At 40.5% G+C, this 27,564-nt stretch overlaps 1 protein-coding gene across 1 annotated transcript in view; it reads right to left on the reverse strand.

Moving 5' to 3' along the window:
• The window catches only part of LOC105694468 (cadherin EGF LAG seven-pass G-type receptor 1), a 76,072-nt gene that overhangs the window by 12,852 nt on the left and 35,656 nt on the right, over window positions 1-27,564 (reverse strand). Inside the window, exon 3 of the mRNA XM_012415156.2 lies at window positions 15,473-15,578. Coding sequence (XP_012270579.1) covers window positions 15,473-15,578 — 106 coding nt within the window. The remainder of the gene's footprint in view (window positions 1-15,472; window positions 15,579-27,564) is intronic.

Here is a 27,564-nt window from a genome sequence, read left to right on the forward strand (position 1 = left end):
ATCGTTGATTTACATTTATATTAATCGTACTAATTTACGATTTGATATGCAATATACACAGGGGAAAAAAGTTTCTTTCATGAACTCAATCGTATGACTCACTGCATTCGGGTAATTTCAGAAAATGTTTTCGTTGAGTGGGCCGAATGTTAGTTCACTTGGTTAAATTAATTTCCCACGATCAATTAGTCTAATATAATAATTGCATTAATTTTAAAAAATGTTTCAATCAATAAACTAAATATTTTGGGTAAACGTAGGGAATCACTTTAATATTTGGCGTAATCTACCATACTGTTTGGTGTAGGCAAGGAAAAATGATTAACCGAAGAATTTGGTCATGTTAACTAAATATTTGGTTGTACATGTAATCATATTGTACGGTTGAATCAAATGTTTTGCCGTGTTTATAAATATGGAATCTTCGGAATAAGTATGCGTCGCAGGGTCGGAATATAATCGCAGACTTCGCCGGCTGGAAAGTTTCCATTTGAAATTTCCGCAACCGCATCTGCGGTGTCGCAACGACGCACTTTCGAGATTAAAGCTTTCCAAGCGGAGAGGTTGTAAGCTCACGGGAAAGCTCGATTTCATCCCGACCAGCCGTTGCGAAGAACATTCCTTCCGTGCAACTTTCTCGGATCGACATCAATTCAACTATCCTCTAATAATGTTTCTGAAACACCAATTCCTCGTAAATAAAGTTAAATGTAAAAATGCCACGAGAATAATTACGTAAAAATTGAATTTCAAAAGTCATTCAATTACTTTTGCAGGATTTGAAAAGAAAATTTTCCGAATAATCGGAATCTTCTTCCAAGCTGAATCGCTAAACGCCTAACTTTTGCGTCCCTCACGGCCCGGAAGTCTGAAATTAATTTTGCCGTTTCGTTGCGACAGCGTTGTTAAATTCGAAATTGGTCATCGTTCCGCGGATGTTACCACCGGGAATGGGCTTGGTTACGAGAACCGTAACGTTACACCTTCGTGCAAGGGATGGTATCGTGCTGTGGATACAAGGTAACACCCCCAAGCGTTACCTTATCCGGAAGCCATCTTAGGCGTTGATAACCTTTAAATTAGAATTCCGAATTCATGGAGTGGCTTCCGAATATGAGCAGTCTTCATATAAAATTGAAATCCCAATCTTGGATAAATGTAACATTTAACATAGCGTATAATCTTCTTGACAGTCTGCGAGTTTAACAATTGTGACAATGCGTTAAGGGCGCGACTAATTTCCCTGCCATTTTATGTTTCCTCTTTTAAGTAACGATAATTGTTAAAGGGGATTACCAAAATGGAAATACCGGAATATTCTTCATAAAAAAATCCACCTCACCGTTTTACGTCATTAGACAGTAATAACTAATAAAATAGGTCTCCGAATTTACGGAGATTTTTGTATAAGAATAATTATATGAAATTTGAAATCCCGGTTATATGAGTTCTAATTCTAACTTTTGTTAGTGTTTTGTGAGCTCACCCACTCGACAGTGCGCACGCGTGCGATTAGCCATTTTTTCTCTTTCATACGGTTTTTATTTTCTTTATGTCTATAGACTGGGATATTAGATTTTCGTGGAGATATTCGAATAAGAGTAATTTACATGTAAAACTGAAATCACGGTCTTATGAGCTGTAAAACCGACTTTTGTCGGCGATTTGCGGCCATAAGCCGTTTGATAGCGCGCGAGGGCGCGTCCACCCATTTTTTCCGCCGTTTTCCTTGCTTTTCATTTCCTGGCCAAGGAAATGGATCCCAAGGGGATTTTACGCTATTTTTTCTTCGCAATCATTCGTACAACGCGTGCAATCGTAAAGTCGTCAGGGGACGATCCGTGCTCGTAAAAGAATCGTAAAGATGGTGTCACGGCAATTACGTGAGATGCAAGGAAAGAAGCAGATCTTTGTAATCAATTACGTTATTCTTCCGCTCGACTTCCTTCGGTGGCTTTTAGAATTTTTTTTCCTATGAAATTCTGTGCAATTAATCCTTTATAATATCGATGACAGGGGATCTATTAAAACGTTTAGTAAAACTCGTTTACCGGAGAATTGGATTCGATTTTAGTCATAAATAATTTCTGTTTCCGTTTGTCCTCTTAGAGTGCTTCTCACAACGTGATGCTTTCGTAACAATTACGTATAATCGCGTAATCATGGTACGTAATCATGAAAAAACCTTCGGTTGTTGGAAAAGAAGAAAAACCTGAAATTGGTGAAGAACTTGGAAGCAGTCACCATACGTCAAAATGTATGCCCCGCGTATCCCAACACCGCTCCAAATTAACTAAATAATTAAAGCGCAAATTTCCGCTCTTCGTTTAGTTCCCCTCTGTTAAAAAATGTACTGTGCCAATTGTCTCTTCCAACGAGAAAAAAGGTACAAAATTACTCAATTTAAGGGTAGCGCTTACTTCTGCTCTTCAGTGTGGATATCACTTGCGCATAAATTTACTATGCAAATTTCTCGTTTATACGGAGGATAAAAATATTTAAGCATTATGCTAGAAAACGGGGAAGAATGAGATGAGTGAATTTTATACCGGAGGCTATTTTTTTATATGCAGTTTCGAAGAACGTGATATCTCGGCTCGAATTTATGCAGATTCATTTTTTGTAATTACTCAGTACACTTTTTTTAACTCCAAATTCTGCTTCACTTAGTGTAGGTATACCGTTGCTGAATATCTAGTATTCTGATGAACAATTTTGCACTCTCGTGAAACGATCCCTACAACGTACGCCCTCGAGCATGGCGTGTACAGAGAAGAGCGAGTCGATTGTTTCACTCTCGGTACTTGCAATTGTGTCGACTCGAGAGATGGTTTCCGATCAAAATCGAAATATCGAGATATGATATTTATCCGATGTGCTTGGCGCCGACATCTCAAATGTGCATACGAATGAACTCTAAAGCGGAATTGATTGCATACTTCTTCGCAAATTAAGAGGGAAAATTGAACCACAGCTATTGTTTGTTAAAGAATCACAATAGCTAAAACTAACCCTCATGTAAATCAAAGACTAAAGGCAGCGTCACATGTAACGATAAATCGTTTCAATAAATCTGTGCAAACCGACCTATACAGATTTAACTGACGCGTGGATGACGCATGGGCACGATAAAAGAACTCGATTTTACTGTACAGATTGCAAATCGTCCAATCTTTTATTATCATTTGTGTAGTCGCCTTAACATGTATAGTCTAAGATAATGTGAAGAGTAAATTAAAAAATACTTGTGATTATTGAAGTATGCCCACTTTTTTTTTCTCCATTATGCTAAACGATATATGCTTATCAGACATGCACAGCTTTGATTTTTATTTCTTCCTTCTATTGGTATTTAGTGCCCGAATTATATAGTCTTTTATTTAAAATAATCAGTTTTCTGATAATAAAGCATAATATTACAGACGAGGCATTGAGGTCTAACTTTCAATTTTTTTCATTCAGAAGTACTTTTTATCCACAAGTTTTCGGCTGAACTGCAGGTTTGAATATGGTTCAAGGAATATATGAGGCCGAGAGATTTCCAGGATTTCCTCAATAATGGGATCAGCATTTTTCTCGAATTATGTAAGGACATAAGGAGCAGCTGCACCGGGCGCACTTGCGAAAACATAAAGTGCGATAAGCGTATTATGATAAGCTTTGCATGCGCGTATTTGCCAGGCGCATTTATATACACGTACGTGTGAGTTTAGTTGAGATTCTGTATTCTCTGTTTCATGACACTGATTAATTTTTGTGTGATAAGGTATTAATTTGATTGGAAATGTGGCCAGGGACTTAATATGCATATTTGTCTGATTCGTTTCGTTTACGTACATGTTTCTTTATACTTATATGTGAGTTCATGCATTGGGGATTTCGTACTCTTTTTTTTAAGACGTTGATACGTTTTTACGGGTTAATGGTGTTACTTTGATAGAAAATGCAATGAGGAATTTTGCTTGGGAGGGTTTTATACAGGGAGACATGTTTTTGGGAGGGTTACATGCATGGGATAATTTTGTTTCCGTGGTCCATGGATCGGCGTTAATGTATGTATTTGGGCGATCGGCTTTTGTAAGTTATTAACCAGGAATAAAGGGGCCAAGTCATTTGTATGCACCGAGCTTTGGGGTATGAGGATTCAGGGAATGGAGGGAATTCAGGCTCCAGGAAATTTCCTGGATTTCGGGAAAAATGGGACTGGCACTTTTCCTGAATTACAACGACGTTGGGGGTGACCATACTCGCCCCATTTCTAACCATTTCTACCGAAGAACGTTTTCCTTTTTTTTTTCGGAATTAATTTTCCTCCGTTAGACGATCACATTATACCGAACTAGAAGCTTTATCAATATTTCTTAACCCTTTGAACACTGCGGACCCATAAGTGCGTCCGACGTTTGCTTCAATATTGCTTGCACGCACCGATGAAATTCACCCATATGTCAAATGGGCTCAGAAAGTCAAAAGATAAATCATTATCCTTTCTAATTTTCCACCAGTCACTAAACCAATACGAACGTATTAATTATACACCAGACTAGTTTTAAACATAATCAGGTAACATTATCTCATTTTTCTAGTTCGTAAGAAAATTTCGCATGGATTGCGAAACAACTTTTGCCCTTATTCTTGAGGCGGAGAATTATGAAAAAAGTCCTTTGATTTGAAATTAAATTTCCCATTGAATAGGTGGTCGGAAAATTCGGACTGGTCGATTAGCATGAAGGGCTCGGCAAAATAGACGTATGCAAATTGATGATGATTCGAATGGCAAGCAGCATAAGAGAGATCGCCGGATGCATCGCATGCAACGCATGCAACGGCATTAAACGAAGTTCGGCTCGAAGACGGATGAAGTCTTCAGTCGATCTACAATGCAGAATGTCTATTTCTGCATGCTTGCAGGTGCAAGCAGCTGCGGCAGCTTCTAGCGAAGCTTTTGAAACATGAATTTCAATGGGGGATAATCCCGGGATCCAACGTCACCGAGGTGTGAATTATTGCTCGACATTGTCGCAATTCCGGTGCATCGATCTACGGAATACCCGGATGTGCGAGACGGGAAATGCACCCTGCGATTTTTTTCTTTCCGGTTGGACGGACGTCGAGGGGCACACGTATTTCAGAATTGCATACAATGTGCTATTTGGTGGTTAAATCGCATGCGGATGCACGAGGGATTTCGAAGCGGAGGAAAAATGCATAAGCCAAAGCTTCCACGGATTAAGGCATAAAATGGAATGAAATATATTTTTAGAGACGGCCAGGAGTAACAGGGACGATGTCCTCTGAAAATAAATATTAGAACAAAAATAATTCAAATTTGTGACAATATTAATAATTGTTAGGCTGAAATTGAGTAGAGATTTTCTGACGTGGGGCTGGCAGCTGTGTCTTTTTTCCGTAGGTTGGGGGTTTTCAATAACCCCGGTTTTATATTCGAAGTAGTCTAAACTGAGGGGAAAATTGAGCGGGCAATTTGAAAAATCGAACGCGTCTCGGAAAATGAATGGGAAACCGGGGAAACTCCAACTTTCAAATCCGCATCGCGATTAATGCATTATTTATCAGGATGCCCTGCGATTCTGCATCATTCAACTAGGGGGAAATATTGTTTACTTGTCGGCAGGGGTAACTTTCAAATTAAACAGATGCATTTTTTAAATCGCAGAACATTTTTAAGCGATCCTCGGTAACATTGAAATATCACAATTACTTGGAGTTCAATGGAATTAAGGGAGCGACATTCATTTCATTCCAAATCTCTGTTTCTGTTCTAATTATTTCATATGTGTAGAGCAAACAAACGTCAAATGAGTTATATTAAATAATTCACGCGGTATAATTAGTCGAGGATGTTCGAAATTATTATTCCCAAATGGTGTGTCATTTTGGAGACAGGCAAAGTTATCGAGCACCGAAATTTCGGCTCGAGAATTATGACGACGTTTATTGGCCGTATATTAGGAACCTTTCATCGACATTCCAGACTATTTTGGAAATAGAATTGGGCATCTTCAAATCCTCCCCCGGTCGATTTTTGCATAACCTAGGTTTTCCTTGGATAAGTTCCAAAATGAATGCGCTTCCCTTTGTTGAACGGTATCAAGATTAAATGCAATAGAATAATTGAAATCAGTCGGCAATAATTTCGGCATCTCCTGATTTTTCTCGAGTTCAGTGCAAAGTGTTACCTTAGATCTTTAGTTAAAAATTATTTCCGTTACTTGGAATAATTAGTTGAGAAACTGCAAAATGGTTGCTCTCAAATAGTGCCATTTTGGAACCGAGCAAAGTTCCGAATGGGCTTCGAACTTCAAACTTAAATTACGACGACGTTTATTGACCATATACTACAAATCCTTCGTCGCCGTTTAAAAACATTTTGGGAATGAATTTGAACTCGTGCGAAGCTCCACAATCGATTCCCTCGAGTCGCGGATTTCCATTGAATTTTTTTGCAACATAAGACCGCAACCATAAGACAGGGTGAAAATTACCCTGATATTTTTTAAAGCTTTCATGAACAATTTCAACGTTTCCTAATTAACTCAGTTTAGTATAACAATATGGAGGAACAAGTTTGGCACAATGGGCTTGCCGCAGTTTTCCAATTAAAAACCATTTCAATTACGTGGAATAATTAGCCGAGAAACTGCGAAGCTATTGGCCGCTCTCAAATGGCGCCATTTTGGAGACGGCCGAACTTCTGAATGGGTCTCGAACTTTCGCCTCGAAAATTATTACGACATTTATTGGCCGTATATTAGAAGTCCTTCATCGACATTGCAAAACATTTCGGAAATACAGCCGAGCTCTATCGAAGCCCAGCGTTCGATTCGCGCAAGGTGCGGATTTCCCTTGGACTTGTTCCAAAATCGATGTGTGCTTTTTGCCGCAAACTGCGAAGTCGCGTACATGCGCTGCCTGGTCATTATTCCGCAAATTCCAACTAAATTTCCCCGAACCAGTAAGGCTTCGATTATTCCTACCGCATTTCGATAATACCGAAACGCAACGAGAACGTCAGTTACACGCAATCGAATTACATTTTCCTCTCGATTTGGTTTGCCTTGCCCACAGGTTAATAAAGAATTCATTTATACGGGGTAAATTTGCAGAGGACATTAGTACCCTTTTACCCGTATTATACATGGGATTACATGGGTTGATCTGAAATTATTTGGGTATTGGGGTTGCTTTCCTTGGGTACTTATACATTATTCAAAAATATGTCTCTTTTCCACATATGGTAGAATATACAGTTACGTTTCGCATTGAGCTCACCTTATATCGCTAATAAATAAATTGGTAAATAAAATGCTCTACATGAAAATAAACACAAAGATCGGCCGCCAGGCGGGCTCGAAGTGCAACGTCTACGTTCAGAGAATTATTATTAATTCTTGACGTTCGTCGATGGAAGTAACATTTCTCGTTGCGACTGTGAATTTTTTGAGGGCGGTAGTGGCTTGAAAACGTTAGAGAAAAATCGCCTTCGACTGTAAATTAATTTCTGAACTGTCTTTACGCAGAAGCGAGGGCAGTGAATAGACTTGGCACTTCCTGCGCGTATACCCATAAAATGCCGTGCCCGCGGGTTTACGTTCCGTAAAGCACCGGGGAGTTAACAGGACTTTGGGATCCTCTCCTAATCCGGTTCCTGTAACCCAATAAAACGGGGTAATAAAATCCAAAGCCCTGCTCGCAGGAGCTTTGCTCGTTTCGACCTTTGCGCCGAGCTTTTCTTCGAGCGAGCTCGACTCTTACGCGGCGAGATGCCGCCGAGCTGCTCCAAATTGCACATCAACAAAAAAATCCATACAAACGAAAAAAAGCAAAAAATAAAAATGGGAAAAAGAGCTCAAAAATTGTACCACTATGTGGGGAAAAGAACACTTGCCCCCTTAACAAAGGACATCACTGCTAATATAACTCGAATAGTAATAGTAAAAGTGCACCAACAGCAAAAATGGTCGCAATTTCACCAGACGTAGGAGAGTTTCCCCGACAAAAAATGTTAAATTAGAAAATAAATTTGTGGCAGTAGCCAAAATAATTATGTTGACATTTCTCAATCAAACGAGGGATTACGGTTCGTTGTCGTTGGTACAAAAAAATTGCAACCATGAATATAACTTATGCTACCTCAGTGGATTAAATGAAACTGCACTGCCCCATTTTTAAATATTTTTACGCATTCACTGAGGAAAGTGCAATTTTGTATTATGACTGCGGATTATTCCTCTGCGGGTATTTTCATTAAAACCATTTTTTTTTTCCATTGCAATAACACAGTTTTCTCGATGTTATTAGATTACAAGGGTTAAATCGTGCATTTTGCATCGGAGCAGGATATTTTCAAAACAATTTCCATCGTGGATTTTATCGGCATCATGTTTATTGGATAATAATGAAATTTACTACGCGGGTGTAGAGAACATTTTTAAATGTTCGGATCGGGCTGCTTAATTCTGGGAGTACGCAATTAATTTGCCTCGACGACTCGGGGTAAGTGAACGAAATTAATGAAATTAATCAAATGAATGAAATGAATGGAATTTCGAGGTTTGTTTAAACGACATTCGCCGATGGTTCGTTGGTTGGAATCCTCGTGAAGTACGTAGTTGTGTATCGGCATGAAATAACGAGGGCGCATTAATTCGCGTAATCGATTATCGCGAATGCTCGGCAGTATGCGCGATATTGCAGGTTTCCACTTTAACGCGGCCAATCAGGAATACAGCGAGCACGCCGGTAAACGACCGTGACAGCAACGAGCCGAATATAATGACAGCAAATCGGCTCTGGAGTCGCGGAAGCCCGGGGAAATTCTGCTTCATGTCAATCCCTCGGCGACTCCATAAAAGCGACGCGAAATTGTGAAAGCATTGTTCAAACCGAGTCGAAAGAAACAATGCCACGTGTCCAGGGATTAAAATAGCTACAAATATTATTTCTTCCCAATATTCATTTTCTCCCGGATTTTTGTTTCTCCCGTATTTTTGTATCATCGATGATAGTGCATCGTGACCGATAGACTTCATAAGGGTCGGGAGTATTTTATTTTATGTAAATAGTTATCCAGGTACGTATCAATAATTATCTCATGCAACGAAGAAATAGATATCCGGAGGAAAATGAATTTTCAAAGTTGCTCGTGAAATAATTTCTATGTAATAATGCAATGTATAAGTATTGAGCAGATATGTCGGTAAGAAATTTCCGAAGGAATCGTCGATCTTTACGCGACTATCGGGGAGCGTTGTTAAATAAATATTAATAAAGACTTCCTAGGATGTTAAATTTGATAGTTAAGGAAATATTCTGTTCTAACGGCAAGAATTAACTTGACAAATTGTGGTTTGATAAGATTTGCTTCTTTTTTCATTTTTCTTTAAGAAGGCCTCAGCTATGTAGGTCCTTTGAAGGTTCGCAGGAGCAGTCAGGACCTACCTCAAGGAACGGCGTTCGATGAAGGTCGGCAAATTCAAGGCGTCCTAGTTTGCCAAAGGAAGTGCTTCGGTTCCGAACACACAGAACCCTTTGAGAATTGATATCGGCAATTGCAGGCCATTCTACGACCAAAGATCGGCCGACCTAACTTGGAATTTCAGAATAGGTGGAATGTCCTTTGCAGATCTCTTAGTGGAGCGAGCTGTGTGTACTTTCCGCGGGGCACGAATTCCAGGAAAAGAGATCCTTTGTTTTTTCTTCATACCGAAGGGAAATGGAGAGAGAGAAAGAGGGAAGAAGAGAGCGAGAAAGAGCGACAGGAATATCCAAGTAGATATGATAAAAGGTCCTTCGATTTCGCGGTCCAACCAAATATCCGTCGCGCTTCTCCTGATATGTCAGTCGCTTTCAGGGAGAATTTTGAATGCTTTTTCGGAGGTACGGCTACATTGGCAAAATGTTGAAAACTCTCCGGAATAACAACAGAAGAATTTCCCTGAATTTGTTACACCTCCCCTGTCTTTGCCTTTGTCGAATCGAGTTCAAATCTAATTCCCGCATAAAAGACACAATTTTTTTATGATGAAAATAAACGAGAGCTTATTGTGCGGCGGTCTGCTATTTTTCGATAGGGAAGAATTTTGTTGCCACCTTTTCTAAGGCCGAAACATCTCCTCTGAGTATTTTCCCGAGGAAATTTCTTGACAGTCCTTCGGGCTTCGAATTTTTCCGAAATCCCTTCGGAGGATTCGGAATTCCTAAGCGTTCCACGCCGAAGGTCGAACTTTTCGTCGTTTCGTTGCAATATTGCATTATTATTCTCTCTCCGTCTTTCCCGTCTCGAAAATCCCCCAAGGTTTACCGGGTAAATTTCGCAGGACGCGACACCAGAGGGGATTCATTTCCAAAACTCTGAGAAGTTCGGAAGTTTCGAAGTTTCAGGGACAGAAGAGCCGAGGAGGCTAATCTTTTGCTGCGGATTTACTGTAAAAGCGTGGTCGGTTAACTTTCTTCGGTAGGTTCGTCAACTACGTTCTCCGATAGGGAGATTCAGGACTTTGAAACTTCCCAAAGAGACAAGCGAAAGACACTTTCACTCCTTGTACTGTTAAAGGAAAGAAATAAATATAAGGTCATATGAGAGAATTTGCCAGTTTAACCCGACGGGCGTAAGACTGAAAAAATGGCACAACAGAGCTGCCCATTGTTAAAAGTGTAAATGTCTTTTTTTGCGAAGAGTTAAAAGCCTCGAATTTTACTTCGAATACTAGCCCTTCAAAGTGGCATTCATTGATGGATAAGCGATCGGCGCGTTTCGATGATTATCGAGCTGACTCGGGTCCAATCAATCAAAGCACCTGCGAGTCGATGATGGCCCCCGTTTCCTGAATCAATTAAAAGGACGACCGTCCTTCCAGCCTGTCTCTCCCACGAGTGGCTCAAATCGCAATTGATTTGCGGCCGATCGATCCTTGCATCCCGATAATTCGCCGATTTGGGGTTGATTAATCGAGCATTGTTCCATTTCCAGGGATTAGCTTGCCATCGGCGTGACGTTGATGCCACGAAAAGTTCTTCATTGAAGTAAACGGTGTCCTACCTTATCAAGTCGTCTATGATGGAAATAAAAAATATCGATACTAGGAAAAATCTTCGGTGTGTCGTTAAAGGACCTACTGATAGGGGCAATTCTCCATTACGAGTGATCATCGGGACGCACCGATCGATTATCAGTAAATGAAGTTCAATTTGGCTGATTAGCATTTGAAGAGAATGTCGAGGCTCCCAAACCTTGGAAATTGATGTTCTTACGTCAAGAAGTTCGATGGAGAAATACATTTTTCCGAATCAGCTGTTCCTTGTAAACAGTTCTCATTACGTCCTCGCGGTACATATCGTAACATCTGACGGTCCGATAAGGCTTACCTATCATGTTTTACGCCATTGTTATTACCCCTTAACGCCTCGGTGAACTCCTATTATCACATTCCAGTGTACAGTAATGTACACGCACGCGCAGAACATGGCATGTACGTAAGCACATACGGTCTTGCATATTACGTTTCATCCCCCCCCCCCCTCTTTGGTAAATCCTCTAGCTGCAATTTCATCCCAGAGAGGTGGCTACCCTCCTCCAGAATTGACGAGGAAATTCCGCTTAAGATCGCAGTTTGCATTAGACTTCATTCTTCCCCCCCCCCCCGTCCTTGTTATTATCATAATTGCGAGAAATTCGTGCAAGTACTCGAACACGGAAATTCCTTCGTAATATCATAAATGTAATTAATAATGGTGCATCAGTGACTTGACATGAGATTTGGGAATGTCCCTTGCGAGGATTATGCATTGTCGGAAAAATTCGCAGAACATTGTTGTGTAATTCGATAAATAGAATTTTTTTGTTTCATTTGAAAGTGTTATCTTTTTTAGAAAGGAAACGCGTTTGAATTTTAAAACCGAGTTTATGGGGAGGTTTCGGAGAATAGGATTCACTCGAGAAGGGAGTTTTTCTTGCATTTACGCGGAATTCACTGAAAACGGGAAAATGGCTGTCTTTATCGTCGAGCAGTTGGGAAACAGGTAAAAGACTAACGCTATTTCTTTTCATCCGGGAAAGTTGCCGCTGCAAAAGCGCGAGATTGTCGCGGGGCTCGACGTAAATGGGCCGTATAATGCGCGATAACCGCTGTATTGAATTAGGAATGAAAAAGGAAAAAACGGAAAAAGGAGAAGAGCCAGGGACGCCGAGCAGCTGCTTTAGAAGCCTGAGAACACGCTTTTCCATTTGACAACTGAAAATGCCGTTCAACTCGGCGCCACGTGTGAAGAGACCTCTTTAATATTATCGGGACAATTTTAATCCACTCGGAAAATTTGGAAAGCAATATACGGATTAACTTTATCGACCGTTTATATAATTGAATTGGACATCTGGTATTAAGAGGAATTTAATTTATTGAAAGGGAAGAAGAATTTATTGAACGGGCCGAGAACTGCCTGCTTAAATTCGGATTGTCGGTTTAAAAATTCATACCTAATTAAACATTGAAATGTTAATATTCAATATCAAAGGCTTAGCGTAATTTTCAGGTGTTCTGGCAAAAGCAGGTGAAAATCCTTTTGACCCAGGTTTTAAAAAAGCGGAAGAAACACGAGAAAACAATCCAGAACGTGGGGCGAGCGCCCAGGCATATTGTTAAGCCCTGATTAAAAATTTAGTTTAACCCTTTAGTCTGCACTTTACAAATTGTTCAAAGCAACGCGGCTAGAAGGTGCAGCAAGTGACGGAGAAACATATTTTACACAATGCATTATTCGAAATAAAGAATTAATTTTAATTAAACAACAAGCACAATTTTTAACGTTTAATAAATCTTCCGATGGCGTAACGAATACTATAACGTGTGGGAGGGTCGTTCCATTATTCACTATGCAAGGATTTTATTACGTATTGTAGAACAAGTAGTATCCCGGTAAACAAAGAATTAACATCAAGAGCGATGGGAACGGATAATACAGGATCGGCGTATAGGAACAATGTTACGCGTGATGTATTTTTAAAAAGAGAGAAAAAAAAAAGGGAAATTCGCAGGACTTCGCAGGACCAATGGCCGCGTCGACAAAGAAAAACATGGCGGCGAAGCCGGCCGAGTATTCGCGTGACGCGATAATAAACGAGACCACTCTGCATTTTTTCGCCCCGAGTCTCTTTTTTCCATCCGACCATTTTTTTTGTTTTCCTTCTCTCGTTCTTTTTTCTATCACGCGTAACTAGAGCGCCGTGATTATTTGACCGTAGCCTCGACATTTTCAGGCCGTTAATTAGACGGTACAACCGGGTCACGTCAACCGTTTTCAAAAAAAGAGGATCAAGAGGAAACGGGAGAAGGAATAAAGGGCGGCCGAGTCGCGTTACAGGAACAACATTGTTACTGCACTTTTCTAATTGATCGGCGGCGGCCATGTTGGTGACCATAAAAAAAGGAGCTAGGTGACGTGGAGAGTGTGTACCCTCGTCGCCATCTTTTTGCCCTCCTGAAAGAATGAACGTGAAAGAAGCGAGCTTCTTCTCCGTTTATTCCCAAAAATTCCCGTTTCCTTTCCGCAGGAAAAGGATACAATTTTCACAGTCCAATGATATGGTACTAAATGAAATCATTTCGAAGAATGTCGCGTTTAGTTTTGTGAATTTTGTAATTTCTTTTTATCACGCGTATGTTTTTCACTTTGTGGTGCTCAGGTTTGGTTTAGAAATTCTTCTCTCTTCTTCACAGTGACGTTAAACGCAGTTATTATTAAAATTTTTTAATGTTGCATTCTGCTCCGTGGAATGTTATCATTTTATTTTAATTCTGCGACTGCTTTTCACTGTTTAGTGCGAAATGACAGGATGTGATGAATGTCTTCGAAAAGTGAAAAAGATGGGTGAAATGAAGGATGTCAAAGTTCTGCAATTGATGGATGACTGCCATTTTGGTTGCGGGAGTGATCGGGTGACATTGTGAAGTAGAGTGCATGTATGTCAAAAATAAAGTAAATCCAAACTGGAAACATGTCTCCCCTTCGTAAGGGAGCTTTTAAAAGAAAATGTCACGTTGCGTTAGTTCGAAAATATTCCACGACGGAAAATGCGAGTTTTGGGAAAATGTTTTTATGGCCGGATGTCATGTCAGGGAAATTGATAGACATTCGAAACAACGCATGTTACGGAATCAATTGTTGTCAACGGTACACTGTTGGAAATGTGTTGAGCATTATCATACACCGATTCTTAAAGTACCAGATAAATTTCTAATAGAATAATGTTATTCTTCTCCCTAGAAATCCTCTTTAGATTTACCAGAAAAACTATCAAGTCAACCAGATATTTTCCCGATACGTTTGATTTTTTCCGTATACGGAATACCCGATACGTTTAATTAGAAACGTAATAAGGGCAATTTAAAAATTAAATCCAGTTAAAATAACTAGAATTCTGGGTCTCTTAACTGGACGTTTTTTTTTTAGTGCTGAATACACGTTTCTTGATAGAATACTATGTAAGGGCGAGAGCATATTTCTTCCTCGGCACATCCATTTTGAGGGAAAGCGCAAGATCGCATTTTCCCAGGAAACGTCTCGGGGAATATGAATTTCGGGGGAATTTATTTCCCGGCGAAATACATATCGCGAGGGACGGCATGTTTTTCGAACAATTTTCCCGGTCGAGCCGGACGGGCGAAAAGATTAATCGGACTTTAATTAAGTCTAGAGGCGCGCAGGACACTCGCGAACTTCGCTCTACGGAAGTACCGGAAGTACCGGAAGTCGCCTAAATCCAACCTGGGTAGGTCAGCTCGATAAACTTCGCCAGCGAAGTTCGAACTTTCGGGCCGCATTGATCGCAGTGCCTTGATTAAAAGATCTCCGGGCTGCGCGAAAAGAAGTGCGAAACTGGGGGAGGAAAATGAAGTTCGACGGATGAGCTTTATCAATTTTCTCGCCTCACCTGTAAAAATTGATAATGGATGCGTCTATCTCGTCTGCCGGTTTTCTCGACAATAAGACGAATGCTTATAAAACGAGCAAACGAAAGAAATACGACAACTAACATTTGGTAAATAAATTCCCGATACGCGAAAAATCTATCTTCTTATATTTGTTTACTTTTTTTTTATCTCATCCCTATCAACTGGCAACAAATTCGCGTTATTTTCACTTTTGCGTCTCGACAATGCGGCGATAAAAAGTATTGTTCGGTGATTTTTATTATCTCGTTTCTATTAACTATCGCCAGGTATGCATCCTGTGCTGATTTCTGCATCTCGTGTTTGGAACAATTCTGATAAAATAACGATAAATTGAAAATCCCCCAAAAATTTTATTATGAATTTTTTTGATTTTCGATATTTTTTTTGTTGAGAATATGTCGACAAATCGTTCGGATTCTCTGGTAGAGACTTTCCGCCGGGATTTCTCTGCCGAAAGTGTCGAAACTAATTCACGTAACGAAAGCGATTGCCAATCTCACCTGGACCCCTCCAACTCCGACGATGAATAAGAGCTGAACCATGAAGAGCGCTGCCAGGAGATTCATCAGCGTGGTCCCGGCGAGGCTGCGCAGGTCGGAAAAGAGGCTGAAAACGAAAAGGGGAGATTTTCAGATACTTTATCGCTTCTGAGGTGCGCACGTGCTCCGCCGAGGTGCGAGAGAAAGGGAGAGTGGTTCGATTTATCAAGGGCCGTTTTCACCGGGCAATTTTTACCAGCTTCCTCGTCCCTCAGGGAGGCGCTGATAACCAAAAGAATCGGAACACGTGCGTACGGAATTTTAATCAAAATATAAAAACCTGCTTATACATTTTAGACATTTCAGAGATACACGAGAAATCGCATTCATTTCAGTATGCAAATGAGGATCCCTAAAAATACCCAGATACCGCGAGAGAGCCTTAATGATTTTTTATATCTTCACTCACGATAAGAAAAATTTATACGCGGTTTAGGTACTTCACTGAAACGTCTTTTAACTTTAATCTGCTCAGATCTACGAGAGATGGAAAATCCTAAGAGAGGATTTTCTGTACTTTGTCGAATCAGCACCTCTTCGTTTCTGCTGAGACATGCAATCGATTGGCAGTTTTTTTCCTGGGATCGGGAATAAGTTCTTTAATTCCTTTAATTTCTCAATCCTAAGTGAATTCTTCGTTCTTTTAATCTAGATCTTCGAGACTTTCCGCTTAAGAGTGTCCTTTTCGAGTCGAGCCCCACCGGTTGAACTTCTCGCATTGAGCGAAGAACTAGTCAGCCGAGGGAATTGGCAGATCGAATTAAGCCTCTGCGAAGATAAGTAAGAAAGGGACGATCTATCAAAGTCTCGTCGAATCGAAGAACGATCCAGATCGAACACGGAATTTCGCTTTTTCTCGTGATGTCGCCGAATGGCGACGTCAATGACTCGGGTGGGCGTTCTTCTTCGAGGACTCTTCCAGTTTGGCATTAGACGTCTCGAGATTGATCACTCTGCTCTGATCTTCCTTTTTGGTCCATCTTCTCATTCACCATCAGGGACGACGACTGATCTCTTCGAAGAGCTCTTTTTCAGAACAGAGGACCAGGTTATCCTGGACGATTCACCGCTTTTTAGATGGAAAGAAGTCAGGGTGCAAACGTACAGTACCACGCATTTATATCGGCGTTTTAAAAAGAGACAACTGAAAATGACATTGCATGGGTATTATGAAAAACCGTTTCCGATAATGGAACGTCACTAGCAAGTCTCGACCATTTTCATTGTTTCTGGTCTACGCGCAGAAAAAGAATTCAAAGCCATAACATGAAATTTTATCCGTTTTAACAAATGTTAACCCTTGAAGATGGGTAAGATAAATGATTATTGTAAACATTTTTGCTGTCCTTGCAATTATTCCTGCAGTAAGGGCAAAACTTGATCAGCAATGCTGTCCTTTGTTAAAAGTGCAAATGTTTTTTCGCGAAGAGACGATTTATCGGAAGGACTTATGCTTTCAAAGAAATCCCTCTGAAAAGCGAGATACGCGTACAATGCTTTGCCCGGCATTTCTTTATACCGAAAAAAGTGGAGGAAAATTTCAAAATGGTCCATTTGACTTTTAGAAAGCGATATCTCGTCCAAGCAGCAGACTTTTACGTCCGTTCCTGAGAAACGATCCACCGGGCGACTGATTTTCTCAAAGAGGTCTTTTTCAGAAGGAAGATACCTCTCCGGATTTCTTAACATTGAAAAGACCTCAGCTGAAAACCCACATTCTCCGCAGTGGTCCATTCGAGATCGTAAAAGGTACCATCGCACCTGAGAAACCCCCCCTGAAACTTCCATTTCACGAAACCAACAAATTTCACGTTTCCAAAACCCTTTTCGGTGTTCCTTTGAGATTTCCCCATAAATTGCCGAATGTCTCCATTAAATTATGACAACGATGTCGACGTTGAAGTATTTAACGCAAATGGGAAGGGCAGAATGGCTTTGGAGAATAAATTCTATTAAATTCTATTGTTACCCGAAGAACAACCGGATGACGCTCGGCGGGTTTCCATTTCCGCCATTTCTAGCGTTTCTGCAGTTTCCTCCCTTTGCGGAAACGCGAGGCACACCGGAGAGGCCGAGGATCGGTGGAAAAATGGATTCTCTTGGACGTAGGTGCAGTTAACGGAGTCGAGACCCGCAGAGGGGACTTTAATCGCGCTAATAAAGTTTCCCTTTCTCCGCTTTCGCCAGAGCTTTCTCCGGGAAGCTTGCGACCCCGGCCATCGGCGAGTCGTTGTTTGGACGCGCTTCAAGCTCCGGTTTGCTTCCATTAGGTCGGGTTTAGAACGGGAAATTACACCGACCAGTTTGCACGGACCCGACAAAAGGGCAAAACGGCGACTCGTTAATGAAAGAGGCCCGACTACAATGCCCTGACCAACATCAAACGGGACATACCAGCATGTTTAATACAACCTAGAGTCACTATAACGTGAACGACAAGCATCGCGTTATTAAAGTCCCATTGTAATTAAAGTGAATTATTCTTTCTAAGAGGCTCAGAATTCGCGTTAAATATGTACGAGTTTCTCGCTCAAAAATATATTTGATTCGAAACTCTACCGAGTTTCTTGAGGCTGCAATATCTTCCTTACGTTCAATCTTTTCAATGTTTATCGCAACTGATAAACACAACGTTATAAAAATTGCGTCGTTATGTGGAATTATTGTTCTGTAACAGATTTAAAATTCGCGCTAAATGCTGCGATACTTTCCTTATGTTCAATTTTCTCAATGTTTATCGCAAGTGATAAACACAGCGTTGTAAAAGTCGTAATTATGTCGAATTACTCTTTCGTAAGGAACTCAACATTTCAGGAAAATGTGGCAATGTAAATGTGTACGGTACCCCGGACCAAAAATCGCGTTGTACTTAAGTTGCATTATTTTTTGTAAAAGGTCCACAATTCAAATGAAACGACATTGTAAAGAGAAGAAAAAGAAAGAAGTGACAAAATCATTGCTACGAAAGCAGGAATATAATCATTTCTTTGCTACATTGGTGGAGATTACAGCATCTAAATACGTCCTGCGTTAAATCGGGCGTACTTTGCTATTTTACAAATTAGGAAACCATCTTTGGTTTTGAAAAGCATGAGGCTTTCTTAAGAAGCAAGATCATGTAATGGTTAAAGCTCATGTAAATTTCCGAAACGATTCCGTGTCAAGGGGGGAACTTCAATGTTGACCATTAAAGTTGTCGCGAGAGTGTGACTAAAGCCTGATACGTGACTTAAATCGGTTCGAAATCGGGATCGATCTTAAATCATCATTGCCATAGTTTGCACGAGATCAACGAAAACCAGGTTGAAACGTGGCTTGCGAGAGGAGACACTTTGCGAAACTTGGAATGCTCAATTCCGATAATGCTTCGATCGGGGAAACTTCGAAAACCACCTAGGAGGATTGTTCTCACCTTCATTGCATTTTCGCTGTCATGAAGGACTTTCAGGATCTCGCACAAAACCTCTGCCCCCTATTCTACCAATTTTCAAAGTCATCGGAAATTCAGCAAATTTTTATAATTTCCTTTGTATCTATCAATTTGATTTTGATAAAGATTGCTCGAAAAAAAATTGGCCTCTAACAACAACCATAAAAATGATGCAGGTCATAGAGTAACACGTATCGTTTAGGATTATGGTAAGAAAAAATAACTCAATGTTGGTTTTACAAATATTCGAAATTACCTAGATGTGGTCATACACTCCTTCCGTTATGCTAAACGATACATGTGTTATCAGATATGCACAATTTAAATTGCATGATACGTAATAGGGTAATAAGTAATTAAATTCTTGGGAATAATTTAATAAATTAATATTTTCCTTGTCTCAATGTGTTCGATGTGCAGGTAGAATAGACACACATGTGCCCATTGTAGCTCGTTAAAATAGATCATCGAGTCGATTCGTACTCGGGCCTATTAATCAAGTTTGATTACCGTGCCCTCGTTAATTCGCATATATCGCAAATGATATCGCCTCCATAGGCCACCTGCAAATCGAGAATAGGGTGTCAATCGCGCATGCGTTTGCCGCATAATTAACATATTCATAAGTGATTTCATGCCCGATAGGTATCGATGAATGGTTTTCCATTTAAATGTCGAGGCCAAAGAGCGACGCCAAATCTACCGAAAATTTGGATGTGCAGCCTGTAAACGATTCTCATGGAAATAGCGATCCTCAAAGAGGTACGCCACCATTTACCTAATCAACTCGCTTGATTAAAAATTTTTCTGTCGATCATCAACATTTGAAGTGAAACAAAAATAAGAGTAAGAGTAACAGGCGTAAGAGTATTTCGTGAAAGAATAATTAATAATATCCAGTATTTCTCTTTAATCCAGAAATTTCACTTCTACCCCCCGTGCTACGCGGCGAATTTTTTAATGGCACATTTTAATCTAATGAATTTCAGAGGAGCGACGCTTTACTAGTCGAATTATATGGTATGGCAAAACAGACACAATGTAATCGGAGATATCAGCTGTTTGAATTTCTAGAGATAACTCGAGGCAAAGTCGTTTGCGAGGCACTCCCTCGTGTGGAAAGAGGGTTTGCGCGAACGGGGAGTAGAGAGGGTCTCATTTGCCTTCATTTACCTCTCATTTGCAGACACGTAAGGCATCCCGAGAAACGTGAAGCCTAGATTTCATATAACGTTTCGAAGGACTCCCCGAGCTACCATAGCGTAAGCAATTTGTCAGTTCTGCTCGTTTATGGCAAATCCTGCTGTCCAGAGTTCGGAGTCAAGCTTTGGCTGAGCTTAGAACTTTGGTCAATCAATGGATGACGTCTCTACCCATCGATTAGTCGAAAAGTTATCCGGAGTTCGAATCCCAATCTCCAGGTTTTGACGATGCAGTCTTTTCCAGAAGGATTTATTAGAATAATTATTAATTTATTAGATTAATCAAAATGACATTACGTTTAAAAGAATACTGTTACTCACTATTTCCTTCTTTCCTCTTTCAGGGATACTCTTATTGTCAGATTACTTTTTCAGGATATCCGAGTTCCAGAATCAATTAAGATCAGAGGAATAAAATTGGATGATCAGAATCAATCAAGAGAGGGGTCCTCTTTATTTTCTTTTTTTTTTACTATTTCTTGATAAGACCCGATGATTTGTATTGTTAGCCTTTTTTTGGTGAGTGACGAACATCGTGGCCAAAATGGAGGTTCCATCGATCGCGTTCGCTTCTGGTCGGTCGTGATTTGAATGCGTGGCTTCCTCTTGGCGTGACGATGGGCGCCATTAGAGGGACTATTGAACAGCCACCCCCCATGTATGATTTAAAGTCCGCAAACTATATATCAATGTTTCCTGCTCGTTTTGCGACCTTACTTGTCCAATTTGCACCCTCGGCGTGCATTTTTATCGTTCTGGCCCCGGGGGAAATCGTTGCTTTTCAACGTCGCACATAATCGACGTAATGTCCACTCTGGAATCTCCTCGAAACTCAAAAGAGCTTGTCAATGCCCTTTTTTCTCATCTTAAATTCATCTAACTCGCTTTGATCCATGAGATACAGATTTAAATACCATTATATATTTGCAATCAATTTATCCAAAGGAGAATAAGATGACTTGTGTGTCTTTTTCAAGTTTCATCATGGAGTCACGGAATTGATATTTTCTTACATTAGGTTGGTTCAACAACAATTGTGATTTTTATATATGGTCGGAACTTAGAGATCGCAATTTCTTTTACACCAGTTTAATATAATGGTAGACTATCGATTGCTTCATTTCCTTAAAACAATGACGTTATGGTGATAAGGACTGAAGATTCTTTTGCTATCTCCTGTACGTTAATATTACTTTATGTTCGGTTATTTTCCAGCGTCAGGTCGTAGATGGAAAATAAATTGCTCGCGACAGTTTCGCGGCTAAAATGAGGCGTCATTCCAGCAAGTGTGTTTCTATGGGCCCCATGACAGCGACTAATGATATTTCGATATTTCGATATTCCGTGCTCGTTTATCGGCTCTATTTTTTCCAGGGCTTCGGGCTGAGTGAAATTCGAACCCCTCGGCTCGAGAGGCATTAACTTGGTCATTTTGCATTCCGCGTTCATACTTTTTTAATGTCGCTTTCTTTATGGTAATCACTTCTGCGGTGCGGGATGAAATATTACGCCGACCCCGCCCTGCTGCTACTTTTAAAATTCCGCTGAAACATTTGCGAGAACATCTCCCGCGTGCCAAAAGTTTTTACGAAGGAATGGGTAAAAAGAATGCACCTTAAGATTTACTAGTCGGAGGAATCAGCCGCCATATTGGACGCCATATTGAACATAGCGTTGGAGCTCGCCATTAAAAGTGGAACCAATCAGCTAAATAGTTCCACTTATCTTCCTCGGGCATAAATCTTTTCCCTCATTTTACCGTCCAGTTTTACCTCCGGTTGCTCATTTCAATCGCGGACTCTCGGCTGGACGACATTCAAGCACCGCAGCTTAAGAGCGGAGAGGAAAATCATTCCCTCTGAATATAGCCGCACTTGAGGCCGCCATATTGGTCGGTCGTATCAGAAGTGGAAACAAGAAACGAGCTTGCGCTCGAACCGCGTCGCGTTTTCAACGGCTTTGGTTCCAATTAGTTTCACTGGATTCGAGGTCAATCGTTTTCCCTTCCTATAGTTTGCAATTCAAATAGCCCGCCATATAACATCGGACACCGAGGGGCCTGTGAAATTGCACGGTGAACGAGTCTTGATATGCAACTTCGATAGCTACAAAGGGTTTCGAGGTGACACTATCACTGACAATTCATTCCTTATACGTGTAATAATTCTGCTCTTATTCTTTCCCAAGTAATTACGCCCTCTCATTTAATAAAACAAGCGAATATTAAGAATTTCCAGGCATTCGCGTAACTCAGACAAATTATTGTCTTCGTGGATCAATTTAATTGGAACTTTTATATTGAATTGTGCGGGGCGATAATTAAGAATTCGGTATTTTTCAACAGTTCCCAGGGACCAATTAACTCGTAAAGGCGAGAAATACCTGTAATTAGTTCTTTATTGGGGTTTACTTTAATTATATTTCTTGAAAAGGGGTCTTTTTTAAAGGAAGGGCACCATAAATATGTAGATTGGGTCAGGTAATGCACTCGGGTAATTTCGAATTGATTTACTCGTATTCTAGTGTCTTTTGCCGTGTAAAGTAGGTAGTTGCCACGAAGCGGTATAAAAGTGTTCCTCCTGCAAGGAAGTTCTTAGTTACCAAAATGTTTCAGACCGGATCGCCTGCTTTTTCTCCCGGCTAATTTGCAAGTTAAATCAAGCGCCATATTGGCGAGGGCCATACCAGGGTGCCTTCCCTGAAATTGCAACTCTTGAATAACTAAGGGTATTAAACCGGCAGAAGGTTGCACTCTATTCCCTTGGGTCTGTATAAATCACGTGTACGTGGCCACTTGATTCTTGGACATGCAGATGGACCTTACTAAATCTCTGTACAGAATTACTGATGTCTAGGTACGCCTGTCTTCCATTCTCTAACATCCATGTCAAAACATTGTAGAAACGACATTGGCTCCTTTTTATAATAAATTATAGTACGATTTTAATTGTCAGTTCATAATAATGGGATTTCACAACCGAAGGATAACAATGGATTGATTAAAAGATTTAAGGCGATGTGAAAATGACGTCAGAATTGTTTCAAACCTCACAACGTGATTATGAAGGCTATAAGGAAAGTCTTGACACCTATGAAACTTCAATTTCTAAAATTTGTTTAGAGGCATTAAAAAAAAATGGTATTAAAAGTGAAATTTCCCGCATGTCAGGAGCTTTTTTATAGCCTGCATATTAACGTTGTTAATTTTGAAACGATTTGGTATATCCACCTCGGAGAAAAGTTTCATAAACGATTGACCTCTCAGATGCTACTTGTGATTTCTCATTGAAAAAGAGGAAAGAAGAACTTCATTCCTCGGAACATTGAAGTAGACAATCCTCTTTCGGGAGTATCTCTGCAGGAATCACGATTAAGAAGCTGAAGTCGTCTCGCAATTCCAGATGTACTTGCAAAGGGAAACTCCATTTCGGAGTATTTCTCGCACGGAGTGCACAAAGTCGGTCCCCGAAGGCGCGAAGAAATCAAGAAGCCTTTGGGAGGCGCCATCCAAAGTGCGGAAGGAAATTGAAAAAATGTATAAATAATAAAAAAAAAAAAAAAAAAAGAGGGGCGCAGGCGTATCACTTCGGACCCCTTGCAGGTGCAGCTCCTTCGGTCGCTCCGGTTATGATTTATGGAGGACCACTTGATACGTCTCTCTCCATAAAACATGGAGAAGCAAGACCCAGAAGCTTTTGAAATTCAAGTCAGCCCGTCGTCGCCATTTTCGTCGCACCCTCGCATCGGGATGACTCCTCTCTAACTCGGAGCACTTTCGCCCTCGTCGCTTACGAGCCCCTTTCGGCACTCCTCGTCGGCCGATGCCTTTTTTATTTAAATAAACTACCCGGCCCACCTCATCCCAAACCTTAACCTCTAAATCTCGAGAAAACCTCGCCACGAAACGACCGCTAGATATATTTATTTATTCGGGTCTCTCGACCCCTCCGAGGCAGTCCCTTTTTCGACGCCTGAAAATGTATCGACTATATTCCACATACGGCATGTGCATATTATTTAAATGTGTGAAATGAAAAATTGGAAAAGCACCCGCAGGGAAAATAGAAATTTGGCGAACCGTCCACGTACAGAGTGAATTTCGAGGTGAATTTTCATCTATTCTTGGTATTTCGTTTCATAGAAATTTCAAAGAAATACTTTCTTTCCTGGAGTTTTCTAAGGTGGAAAGCGCCTAACTTCGCGAGAGGGAAGTTTGTTAAAATTTTCGCGTTCACCTCTTCTCGATGCTCGTTAGTTGGTTATTTAAATGGACTACCAGAAAGATGAGGTAGATTCTACTTAGCCCTTTAAACTCGGAAGCAACTGCATTACACCTCGGATAGACTCTTCTTCCAGGTAGACTCCAATTATTTCGCGCTAGTTACTGGAGGCTTATTAGAGGATCTCCCGCGCAATAAATCCTCATTTACAGTAAATAAATTACTTAATTAAAAACCTTCGAGGGATGAAATTCAATTTACTCTCGCTTAAGCAAACGCGCTTATGCTGGGATGAATTTAAAGAGCTATGCTAATTAAAAATTTCTTCCGAGGGGGATCGGTTTAAGGTTCGTAAAATGGCTGTTTAGCTTCTGAACGTTCCTTTCACAGTACCGAGGCTTTTAAAGACACTAATTAGATGTGAACACCAAAGTATTTCAATATCAGTCGAAATAGGAGAAATGGAGATCTTCATTTTTTTAATAAGACTCATTTTCCAGGGTTGCCATATAAATTATATTCCCACATGCCGTTAAATGTATTTGGCGTGAAACTCTACCGAGTTTCCTGATCTCCGCGGTATCATTATTAATTTTCTTAATATTCGCAACTCTTGCAACGTAAGATTTTTGAAATTTGCCCGTATCTGAAAATTTCCATAAGACAATCGGTGTAATTTAAGATGTCCGTGAAAGAACTATTTAGCTCCTGAATATTCCTTCCGAAGTACCTAGGCTTTTAAGGACGCTAATTTAATGAGAACACCGACGTGCTTCAATATCCGGTCGAACGAAGGAAAGTGGAAGTCCTTATCTCTTAAAAAGGGGACTCGTTTTCCTCGTGGATAGCTTTCACGTGAACTATCTATCCGGTGTCGCAAAAATCGTCCTTCCGTTAATCCTTGACGCCTCCGAATTGTTATAATTCTTTGTACCCTCAAACCGTTATCGACGTTATCAAAATGAAATTTTTCATTAGTGATCGGCGCGCTTTGAGGCCTTCATAAAAGAGCTGTTCATTTAGTGCCCCCGAATATTCCTTCGAAGCACCCAGGCTTCTAAGGGTATTAATTTTATGAATACTAATTTCAAGAGTATTAATTTCAAGGGTACTAATTTCACGAGAGTACCAAGCTGGTTCAATATCCGGTTGAACAAGGGAAACGGAGGTTCTCTCCTTTTCAAGGAAGATCCTCCTATGAGGATGTATACCCTCCACCTAAATTATTTACTGAATGCCGAGAGCGTCATCCCTTTATTAATCTTCGTAATCTTAGTTAATTCATGTTAATCCGAAATGTTCTCCAATAAAATGTTCATTTAATCCTCTTAACATCCTTCTGAGGTAGTTTGAAGTTACTAACGTTAACAAATTTCAAATTTTCAAAGAATTTCATGACAATGCCAAAGGGGATTAATATCTAGCCTTCGGATAAGGAAAATAGAGATCTTCTCTCCTGACTGAAAATTATCCTTCCATGTACATACATAAACCCTTCGCTTACATCATTTAATCATTTCCTCCTTGTTGGTCGTATTATCTCTTTGCTAATATATGTAATTCTTTTCAGTCTGAAACTTTCATAACCTTCTTCTATTTAACATTTTAGTGGCGGACGTCCTTTAAGACTTCCATAAAACCGTCGTTCAATAAGTACTCCAGGATATTCCTTTTCAAGGTACATACACCAGGGTTTACACTTTAAGGGCACTAAATTTAAGGGAGTTAATTTTACGAGAATATCAACCTAGATCGATATCCTTTTGAAGAAGAAAATTGGAGGCCCTTTTAAAGGAAATTCGTCCTTACACGTGGACGTAGGAACCCTTCTCCTAAATTATCTCCCCCGTTTCGGTAGCATCATCCCTTTGTTCGGGGGTTCCATCTCGAGGCAGTGTTGGCGGAATCTCGCGCATTGTGCTCGGGAAGGAGAGAAAATTAGAGGCTATCGGTTCTCGACGTTAAGGAAGAGTTATGTCATTATATATCAAAATGGCCGAAATGGCGGATCCCAGAGTGGCTTCCGAGGTCGAGGCCAAGATCGGCGCCCCAATTCCTCCCTCCCCTAATTTCGGGGATGAGATTCTTTATTCGAAGTGGATCCCTGTCACCCCGATGTAAATTTGACCCCTCCCCTCTTCACAGACTAATTTATTAAAGGGTCCTCCCCGTCCTTCGGGAAAAATGGCCGACTTTGGAGATTGCAGTTTTCCATAATCTCGAAGTATCGTTAACGAAATCCGGCTAGGGATGAAAACGGTGGGAAGGAAACTCGGGGTCCTTGGATATTTTCACCGGGGTCTCATGAAATCTTCCTTCGTCGGAAAATGTACCGTAAACCTGGAAGGAGGGGAAGCTAGAAATCTTTGATTCTCGTTAATTAATAAATAAATAAATAAAAAGGAAAAATGAAAATAACGTGGAATGGGAATTTTCTGCGAAGTGAGTCCGAAGTATGGGTGTTTTAATTTTGAGGGCGAAGAGAGCGAGAATTTGGGATTATGAAGTAATTCGCTAGATGCATTGCGTTCACTTTGGATGACTCGACATGACTTTTCCTCCACCCTTTTAGGGATAAAGTGCCGACCGAAAGTGTCCCCGACATCTTTGGCGACAAAGAGGGTGCCCGACAAAAAGACGAGCCCTTTGTTCGCTGATCGAGACGTACCGGAAAAAGGACGGACGGTTTCTCGACTACAAGTGGGAGTGAAGTATCCGAGGATACTTCACCGGCAAGGATGGGGTCGACAATGATCCTCGACGATACGGAAGTTCATGCAACGTGAACAAATATCCATTGATCGAGCTGGCCATTGTCTGTAACAATGGTCAACAAGAGGTCGGAGTTGTTGAAGAAGTCAGGCGGAAAATACAAAAGGCAAAAAAGAAAGATATAAAAAGGTACGAAGAAAAAAGGTGAAATAATTATTAAGAAGCGATAATTACTTCGAGCTGATAATTGCCATAATGGGGTGCAATAATATGTAAAAATGAGAAAATAGAAAATTCAATCAACGACATTTTCTTCTTGTGTGTAGGTTCAAGAAATCGGAAAGAAACACTGTGCAGTATTGCATTATTAATTGAAATTGCAACTATGAAGGTGGTTACCTCGAATGTTATCTCTTACAGGCATGTTTGTTTAACACTCCTTTAAATTACCTCTTCTCCTAGCCTGTAGATTAAGCTCTACCGTGAAAT

Source organism: Orussus abietinus, unplaced genomic scaffold, assembly GCF_000612105.2.
Source record: "Orussus abietinus isolate OABI.00-Male unplaced genomic scaffold, Oabi_2.0 scaffold20, whole genome shotgun sequence".
Classification (NCBI taxonomy): domain Eukaryota; kingdom Metazoa; phylum Arthropoda; class Insecta; order Hymenoptera; family Orussidae; genus Orussus; species Orussus abietinus.